Source organism: Coenobita brevimanus, chromosome 46, assembly GCF_032717465.1.
Source record: "Coenobita brevimanus isolate Jiangsu-jjx chromosome 46, ASM3271746v2, whole genome shotgun sequence".
Classification (NCBI taxonomy): Eukaryota; Metazoa; Arthropoda; class Malacostraca; order Decapoda; family Coenobitidae; genus Coenobita; species Coenobita brevimanus.
Window position 1 is genome coordinate 3,244,157 of NC_136999.1, and position 9,989 is coordinate 3,254,145.

At 40.5% G+C, this 9,989-nt stretch overlaps 1 protein-coding gene across 1 annotated transcript; it reads right to left on the reverse strand.

Annotated features, from left to right (window-relative positions):
• Nucleotides 1-902: 902 nt before the first annotated feature.
• Nucleotides 903-7,066, reverse strand: LOC145398799 (mpv17-like protein). Its single transcript, XM_080271608.1, has 4 exons — nt 7,005-7,066; nt 6,299-6,518; nt 4,958-5,089; nt 903-1,148 (listed from the first exon to the last, which is right to left on the reverse strand). The coding sequence occupies exons 1-4, from the start codon at nt 7,064-7,066 to the stop codon at nt 903-905; spliced, it is 660 nt and encodes a 219-aa protein (XP_080127734.1).
• Between the last annotated feature and the right edge of the window lie 2,923 nt (nt 7,067-9,989).

Below are 9,989 nucleotides of genomic sequence, written 5' to 3' on the forward strand. Positions count from 1 at the left end.
ACCAAGACCTGTTGTTCAGTGCTAAGGCGATGATTGGAAGTTTTACCAGGCTCCATTACGAACAGTTCACAATGAAACCATTATTCATGAAGTCTGTAACAACCCTGAACTACCAGTAATTCATTATTTGTTGTGAAATCTTTGTTACAGTTTCCATTCAGCCTAGGAGAGGAGTGGAGGTTGAGCAGAAAATATGGCTCACGTTTATACATTAGTTAGTCAAGGTCTTCCAGGAGGGTTGCAGAGTACAGCTGCATAGTGAAGATGGGAGAGGAGGAGGTAAAACATTAGCTGGGAGTAGAAGAAGAGGAGGGGAGAGAGTAGGTAAATGGAAGGAAGGAGAGAATATGCAAGGGAATTTAAATAAGAATGGTGGAAAGGTGGGAGTAAGAAGGGAAATGGAGTATATAATAGCAAAGATGTAGCTATGGTGTCTTCACTATCACCACTTCTCCATCCTCTCCTTCTTTCCCACAACATAAGGCAGTCACTGGCAGCATTGGATTCCACCGTCTGTTTGGACATGCAAAATCATAGGTTAATTTGTTTATCAATAACTTAGCATTTGGGATGTATCAGCTTTGTCGATAAACAGGCAAGATTATGGTAACCTAGGCCTTATGCCAACACGAAGTAAGAAATGAAGTTCTGAGTTTAGTGCAGGAATTTAACTAAGATAATCTGTTTTAAGAATGACTGAAATATTAAGGGATTGAACAGAGATCATGCAACATGAAAACCTGCTGTTAGGTGAATAAGGCTGATATATGCATGTACAAAACCTTTCAAAACAAAGTGAAGTGAAACAACAGTGAAGTTATAAGCATAATTCAGTCCTGTCCTCTAGACTAGAACATATAGTATGATTCAAAATTAAAATATACTTTCTTTAATTATAAAGCTTACTGTGTGTCAAGGGAATGGTGTGCCTTCTTTATGAGCAGTGACTCATCTGAGCCGTGTTTGTAGTCATAGTGGATTCGCCGCGTGGTGAGTCCCTCAGGCAGATCATCTGGGTGAGTGTGATGCATATAGGAGAGAAACACCAACCACAGCAATGATCCAAAAGATATAAACATCACTCGGTTCTTCTCTGGTACCAGACTGAAGTTGACTGTCTGAATGATGGGCCACACAGACAGGCTGATCTGCAGGTACCAATTCAAGGATTCCGTTTAGTGGCAGTTGCCAGCGTTACTACCACGGTATCCATCATCACTGTTATTAACCCAAATTGCATTCCCATCTAGCAGTGAGATAAATCCATTAGTATATTCTATTACTTGAACATCTTTTATTAACATTGCAAGTACTGTAGCTCTTTCATTACAGCAGTTAAGTTTCATAATAGATATAAAAACTTAAGATATTACCTAGATTGCAATTAATTACAGTGCCTGGCTTCTTGTTGCAAAGCACTAAGAAGTTTTAAAATATTGTGGAAATTTCCATTGCTGTCAGTGATGAAATCTCTTAAGTCATCACATTTCCTGTCTTCATGATGTTCTATTTTAATTGTTCATTCGTAAGCTGTAACCCTTTTTATTATATGGTACAAAGAATACCCACAATACAGTGTTCATAGGTTGTGTGTGTGTTTAGGGGAGGGTCCATTGAAGTAACATGCTCCCCACGTGACTATACCTGTACTGACAATTTGGCCACTCCGGGACCAAGTTTATTGCCTAGTAGGTCACCCACTGGCATCTGATGGTACAGTCAGGGACAAAAGTTTGCATATAATCTTTATGTGTCATTTTCTTCAGCTGACTAATTCTCAGATGAGAGATGTAATTTATGTTTTTCTGCTCTAGATAATTAACAGATGTGATGCACTGGGGAGGAAAATGACAGTTGCTGTGAGTGAAGATGGAGGTGAAGTGGAGGATGCTGTGAGTGAAGTGGAGGCATTGGAATGAGTAGGTGAACTTTTGCCCCTTACTGTATTTATATGACTCAATACTATCTCCCCCATTAATTATAATTAATTAATCTTTGTCCCCTTTCCAACCATTAACCTCTTTAAGCGCTTCAGTTCAATAACGTACTGTCTTTTGTACTGAGTTTTTGCTGTTTTCAGATTATTTAGTTTCCGGGACTCTTTCCTAACTGGAGAGTTAGATATAGGCGTCATTTACTCCTTCACTGTAAGAAGACCCGCTCCTAACTGACAGTCTCAAGAATTAGCAAGAATGAAATAAAGAATACTTCATCGGGATGAAGAGGTTGACCCCCTCTGTACTAGTCTAGTGTTACTCTGTTGTTGCAGCTCGCCATTAAAGACGAAGAAATAGCAATTTCAGAACAAAGAAAGAAAAAAATTTACCTCATCTCTGCGGCGTGCATGATCTTTATCATGGCCTTTACTTACAACTAATGTCTGCTAAACTGTCATCACTATTAACCACCACCATCATTACAATCATCCCCAGGAAACATTTTCATCCCCATAAGGCCTACACCATCACCACGGCTACTTACCGCATCACCAGCCTTTTCTTTACCATCCTTCTACCATCATCAACAACAACAAAATACCGCACCTCTTGGCTTCTATGTAAGTTGGCAAGGAAAGGGCGAGTAATGATAACATACGCAACATGCTATAAATACTGTACCTCTCTCTCTCTCTCTCTCTCTCTCTCTCTCTCTCTCTCTCTCTCTCTCTCTCTCTCTCTCCCGTACCTTGATATTAGTATTACTATTTGTGCTAGATCCAGACGCCTCTTTGGGACCGTAAGGGGTGTGTGGTCTGTAAATTTATGTAATCGATTTATCCTTAGGTCAAGTTTTTGTAGTGAAGCAGTATGGCGAAACTCCGTAGAGTTTTGGGAATATTTCTGCAGGCTACCGGGTATCTCCAGATAAGCCAGGGGTCAAAAATAGATAAGTAAATAGATTACAAAATGCAATTGAAAAGTAACAGTAATATCCTGAAGCCAACTGAATTTCTCACAAACTGAATAAAATCTGAAGACAGCAAGAAAATAAAAGCACCGTACTGACGGAGTTAAATTAGCGTTGGCATAGGAGACTGATTTATTTTACAGCAACACCATGCTCTTTCAACGTTGTAATTATATTTTTTTTATAGGCGTAGTTTGTATCAGTATAAGAGAGAGTAAAAAGGTATTACACAAAACAGATCGCAGAAGTGTTACGAACTCGATTTAAGTCAACGTGATTGCGAGCCAAGGAGTATGCTATTAAGGGGAACTCCGAAACATCCAGATTTATTTATGGAGTACACGCCAGAGGCAGGTGAGAGTGAGAGAGGAGATGATGGTGACGCAGGGGTGGGGGAAGAAAACTCAAATTAGAAAAAAGAGGACAGTAAATGTGTGTGTGTGAGAAAGAGAGATGATGATGCAGAGGTGAGGGAAAAAAAAAACTCAGAAGAGAAAGGAGGACAGTAAACTGTAAGTGTGTGTGTGAGAGAGAGAGGATGATGATGATGCTGAGGTGAGGGAAGAAAGAACTCTAAAGACTGAGGACAGTACACTGTGTATGTCTATATGTGTGTGTGTGTGAGAGAGAGAGAGAGAGAGGAGGATGATGATGATGCAGAGGTGAGGGAAGAGAGAAATCAAAAGAGAGAAAGTAGGACAATAAATGTGTGTGTGTGTGTGTGGGAGAGGATGATGATGATGATGCAGAGGTAAGGGAAGAAAGAACTCAAAAGAGAGAAAGGAGGACAATAAATGTGTGTGTGTGTGTACATGAGAGATGATGATAATGCAGAGGTGAGGGAAGAAAGAACTCAAAAGAGAGAAAGGAGGACAATAAATTGTGTGTGTGTGAGAGAGAGAGAAACAGGTTGCCAATAGATTAACCCAGTTGTACCAGCGTGGCGTCACCAAGCCTCCCCACACCTGTCACACTAGAATTAACACGTGATGAACGCTTCTTAGTCATACCATGCAGAGGAATATTTTGAGATTTTTCTTTAGTTATGTTGTGTTTTTATTTGTCTGTCGGTCTTTTTATTTGTGTGTCTATTCTTGACTGTCTATATCTATCTCACTCTGCCTATATATATATATATATATATATATATATATCTGTCTTTCTATCTGCATTCCTGTCGGACTATTAGCTTTCTGTCAGTTCGTTCACATGCTGTATGTCTATCAGTTTATGTATTTATCAATTCTTTATCATCATCATAACTATACTGCAACTCTGACAAATGTATGTGGGATTAAAAAACAAGAAAACGATAAAAAAAGAGAAAGCAAAGCTCAGATACCCAAACTTGAATCATGTCAGTCCTAGATCTGCTACTGGTACCATGTAATCCAGCATTACCTGTTTCATAGCTAGATGGACGCCGACAAAACCAACAACTTCACTGGTCTTGCCCAGTGAGCCGTTCCTGGATACTGAGCAGGAAGAAAAATAAAAAGGAACGAGGAGCTTATAAACATTTGTAGCAAGTTTGTTCTCAGCTGCCCAAGATCAACAGCCCCTTTCATTAATGTCATATTGGAAGATCGACTTATGTATTTACAAATAATAATAATAATAATATGAATATAAATAATGATAAAAATAATAATGACAAATAAATAAATAAATAAACCATCCCGCATGACCGAGGCTCATCGAATATCATGCGACCACGACTTAGTGATCAAGGTATGGGAGTAAACCAGTTCTGTCAGATGAAAACAAACTGACTACTAGGGTGGTGGAGCTCATTAGCCGTGGTTGGCAGTGCGCTTAGACAACCAGACCACCCGACAATCCCACGCCCCTGTCCATAGGCTAGTGGGGAGTCCTGTGGCTTGGGAGGCTGAGGAAAGGTTTGTATCAATTAGACTGAAGCTTAGATACAGTCGTAGTAATAAAGAGAGGATTTGGTTACGAAAACGTGTGTGTGTGTGTGTGTGGTGTGTGTGTGTGTGTGTTTTCATAGCGATTAAGTTCTGAGAGAGGAGAGAGAGCTGCCACTAACCATCCACGTAGGGAGTAGTTTTTCACGCCACTGTTGCAGGGCGTCCTCCAGCCCCCGTCCCTCCAGCAGCGCCATGCCCAAGAAGAACTGTGTGATGTTCACAGGCGCGAATACCAGCTGATCCACGTAACCCTGTAAAAAAAAAAAAAAAAGCCGGAGGGGACATGAGCACTAACTTAGTAGGTTGTTATTTATTACCGGTATTTGTATTTGCTATTTACTCTATTTTACTTTTATTACAGATATATATATATATTTTTTTAGGAGGGATGCATGTTCAAATAATCAGTTCCATATTTTACCAGAGGTGGTAGGCTAGGTGGTGGCGACCATCACCCACTCACTTGATGTAGTCCTGCCTACTTCTTCCTTCACTTTTATCATTCTTTTTCTGTGTCTGCCCTCCCATTTTATTTCTTTCATCTTTCCTATCACTGTTTTTATTTTTATTTTTTTTCTCTTTCAGGTGGTTTTACATTGAGTGGCAAGTCTAATGCCATTTACAACGTTGGGTGGTAATTACAGTATATCCAACCCATACGTGTTCCCTACGTGTCAGCAATGGGTTGGCGGAAGGTTAGTGCCCCTCTCCGTAAAAGAACCAACTCAAATACAGTTGGTCACCCTTTACGGGATTATGGCGTCTGGCTGTAGATAGACAGATTTTTCTTGTGTTCACGGTCAGCGAACACTAACTTTTTCACGTATAGCGCGCGCTTGTGTGTGTGTGTGTTTTACAGCTAGAAGAAGGATAGTTACTGTATATCGACAAAAAGTCTAGCACATAATCTTTGTCAGTTAGGGTTGTTTAAGATTTTTTTCGGATATTAATGCTTGCATATATATATATATATATATATATATATATATATATATATATATATATATATATATATATATATATATATATATATATATTATTATATGAGAGAGAGAGAGAGAGAGAGAGAGAGAGAGAGAGAGAGAGAGAGAGAGAGAGAGTTGTTTCACGTTCGTACAAAAGCCTGATTAGATGCAGAGTCAGGTACGACCCTTGAAAGGAGCTTGAGCTAGTTGTGAAGAAGTCATCGGAGAGTAGAGAGAGACAGAGAGAGAGAGGGAAGAAGGGGGAGCAGACAAGCAGAGATACAGATGAATAAAGGGAAGGGGGTGAGAAATATGAGAGAAAGGCAGCATTACAGAAAAAACGTGTATGAGAGAGAAGAAAAATGGACTGAGAGAATACAAGCAAGAAGGGCAATGAGAGGGAAGAATGACAGACAGAATGCGAACTAGAGGGGAAAACGAAAGGTAAACACAGCGAGTACGGGGGTAAAGAAGACAAATTTCTCGCAATCCCACCTTCGTAAGAGCCTGATAGACTGCAGAACCCGGTAGAACCCTCGTCAGCAGCTTAAGCCAGGCGTGAATGAGCGGCGCGGTGACCAGACAGCCATAAAGACCATACCGTGCAGCTTCTTGTAAATCCCACCATGCCCTCGACCTGTCCAGTGTCTGCTGTACTAGGTTACCTGCAGGCCACACTGCTAGGTATGTCAGCATCCCTCGCGTGACTGGGTACCTGGGGAATGTTTTAATTATTTACATGCTCATATGTTTCTGTCTTTTGATATGTATTTGCCTTCCCTTTGCTTTTTATGCATGTCATTGTATCTGTTAATCTATCGTTATCTGTTAATATTGAGGTAGGATCATTCTGGAAAATAAATGGATATTTTGTTGTTCCGTGACGGGTACAACCACAGTGTAGAGCACTGTGGGTACAACCACCCAATTTTAAGATTTCCCGTTTCTGTCCCACGGCCCCTTAAAGGCATGCTCAGCTTTCTTTGAAATGAGCTTTCCCGACTGGACACATTAACGTTAAAACTTTATAACACTGTATAATATGACTGTAGAAACGAAAAAGCTCTACCGATTTTTAGGACGTGGCGTCGTGAATGCAGAGACATCTTTAGTGTTGCTTACGTTACGATGGCTTGATGGATGAAGGAAAGAGTTAAAATAGCAAAAATTATTCCATCTTAGCTTCTTACAGAAATCTTACCTGTCGGTTATCTTGCGGCAGCTCTTGACAACTGAATAGAAGACCGAGAGTGTGGCGGGCATCTTTTGACTTCTTTCCTTCCTACGTCTGAGGATTCCTCTTTTCTTACTCTTTCCTTAGACTTCTTGTTACAGGAAATTAGGGAGTGGCAGGAGGGATGGATTAGTTTGTGTGTTCTGGTGTAAGGTTTCTTCGTAAAGTTAAGGGAGAATGAGACGATACGAAAATCAGTGGAAATAAGTCTGTCTTGTCTGAAATTATATATGTTGTGTGGAACGCCCACGTTAATGTTAAAAAAGGTGAAAACAGCTCGGTCTCTCTTAAATATGAATGCTGTCTAAAGTTCACAGGGTGTTACTGTACGCAGAATAATTTAAAACAGTTTAATTCCTCATGTAATTAAATGCTGTATTCAGTTTACGAGATGGCAATCACAGTATTGTCATAAACAGCTCGGTTTCTCTCTTGACTTCAAAATTGTAAGCTCAGAATTGTTCTATGAGTTTGGAATTAATGTGCAGTGATTTCAGGTGTACTGTAACCTTGCTTGTTAACAAATGCCAGTAACAAATGAACTGTTATATCTGGCTTTAAGAGACGAACAATGCTACTTAGAAGTCCACGATTCACTTTGAATGCTGAAAATAAAAAGTATATGGGAAGCTACTTTTTTGAGGGTGTAGAAAGTTGTCTGTTTTCGACAGGCTGAAGAATTTATATTTCGTTAAGGGAAGGGATGTCTGTATGTCTTGCAGCTGCCAAAGATCGAGAACACAATCGTTGGTTCTGTTCTTGACTTCTGCAGGTCGTTCGGAGTTCTGTCGAGGCAAAACGTTATTATTATTATTATTATTATTGTTGTTGTTGTTGTTGTTGTTGTTGTTGTAGAAGTATTTTGAAATGTGGGAAGGAAGTGAAAAAGTCATGGTTGAATAGAGTTGAGATTTATTCCCGACTGTGGTTCATTCACTTTAAGTAGGCAGAGATTTTCGCCCTTTTGCAACTTCATTTCCCTTGGTTCAGTGGCAGCATGAGACAATTCGAACATCATCAGTTGGATAAGTGTAGGTATTACGAGTGCATAAGGAAGCAGGGACAAGGCCATAGCCGAAACTAAGTTCACAATCGGAACTAATCTCACGGGATTAATCGTCAGGTATTTATTTTTGCATATTACATTTCACTTTCTTCTGTATGATATGTATGTCTGCTTAATATCGACATAGTTTGCATCAGTAGCGTGCATGAAGATTATTCAGATGTGATGCAGTAAATAAATCGCTGAGGATGCACGTTACGAAATATCTCAAGTCAGTCAGAAAAATAGGGCAGTGACGCAAGCAGGGTGAGACAGACATGCTGGCTACAGAGCATGTGAGGGCTGGGGAAGGTAGGGCTGGGGAGGGTGGGGAAGTGTGAGATGGCTAAGGGATGAGGAAAGGGCTGGTGAGGGGGGGGGGAAGGGCTATTGGATCAGGGCCAGAAAGAGAGAGAGAGAGAGAGAGATTAAGTCCCAAAAGATCAAGACGGGTGGCAAAAAGACTAGTGGCGGAAGTCCTATTTCCGGTACGGGACAATTTACTCTGGCCAACCCATCACGTGTGTCCCTCACTCAATGTCCTCCACGCAAACACACACACACACACACACACACACACACACACGAGAGAGAGAGAGAGAGAGAGAGAGAGAGAGAGAGAGAGAGAGAGAGAGAGAGAGAGAGAGAGAGAGACCCGCGCGGCACATGACACACAGCCTTGGGTCCAGCATACCACCTGCCTCACCACAACACACACACATATAAATAACCGTAATGTATTCCGTATCCTCAAAACCTTAAGAGACTTTCCATACACCTTTTACTTTAATTTGGTCTAAAACTGCCATCTCTCCATCATGAAAAACTAGAATATGATGTACTATATCTACCTCTATCTATTGCCAGACGCCTCAATCCCGTAAGGGGTGACCACAAACAAATCGCCTCCATGTCGCCCTGTCCTCCGCCATTTCACTGCCCTGTTCCCAGCTCACACCCTCGTTTTACTCTAACTTGGCCAAAAATTTCTATCTCTCCACTTTGAATGTTGGGCTGTAACATCAGAGTAACACTTGAATATGATGCTGGTCACGAAGAAGTGCTAGGGAGAGTATGGAGAAATTTGCCTTTGAGGTACGTGAAAGAAGCTGAAGAAAGACGAACATTTGGACCAAGCTAAGATGAAAGAACTATTGCGCCTTTTCTTAGCTGTTTATTTTTAATATTACCCGTTTGTATTCCCTCTCTTGCTATTTCCAATCTGTAAATACTGACACACATTGCAGAAGTAGCATATAAAAGAAAATTAACGTGGGATATATAGAATTTTAAGCAGATGAGCTATAAATACGACACAGTTAATCTCATAGCCAGGATTTTCAATCTCAGATATTTTGGGGAAGACCTCTCGAAGCGATGGGGTAAAAAAAAAAAAAAATCACAAGAGGCGGAGAAGGGCACGTCTTGCGATGGAGTTTGAATGTCGTTTGTTGCTGTTGCTTTCACTTATTTAGTTAGTTAGATGATTTTTTGTTTTAGCTGATCAAGATCATTCTTGACAGTTTTGGGTCTACATCGATATAACCAACTGATTCCATTCCCTAGCTATACAAACGTCCCTTACGTCCTTCCCTATTTCCCGAAAGGAGGATTGTAGACTGGAGGACAGCGTCAGCTTGCAGTCCACCGGGTTCAGGCCCAGATAAGCCTAGGATTGCAACTGTAACAACTATTACTACTTCAGCTACTACTACTACTACTACTACTACTACTTCAGCTACTACTACTACTACTACTACTACTACTACTACTGTTGCTACTACTACATTACTACTACTACTACTACTATTACTACTACTACTACTATTGGTACTACATAAACAGAGAATATTTGGGTAGTACACCCTCTCCCTCGTCCTTAATGATGAAACGACTACTCGAGTATT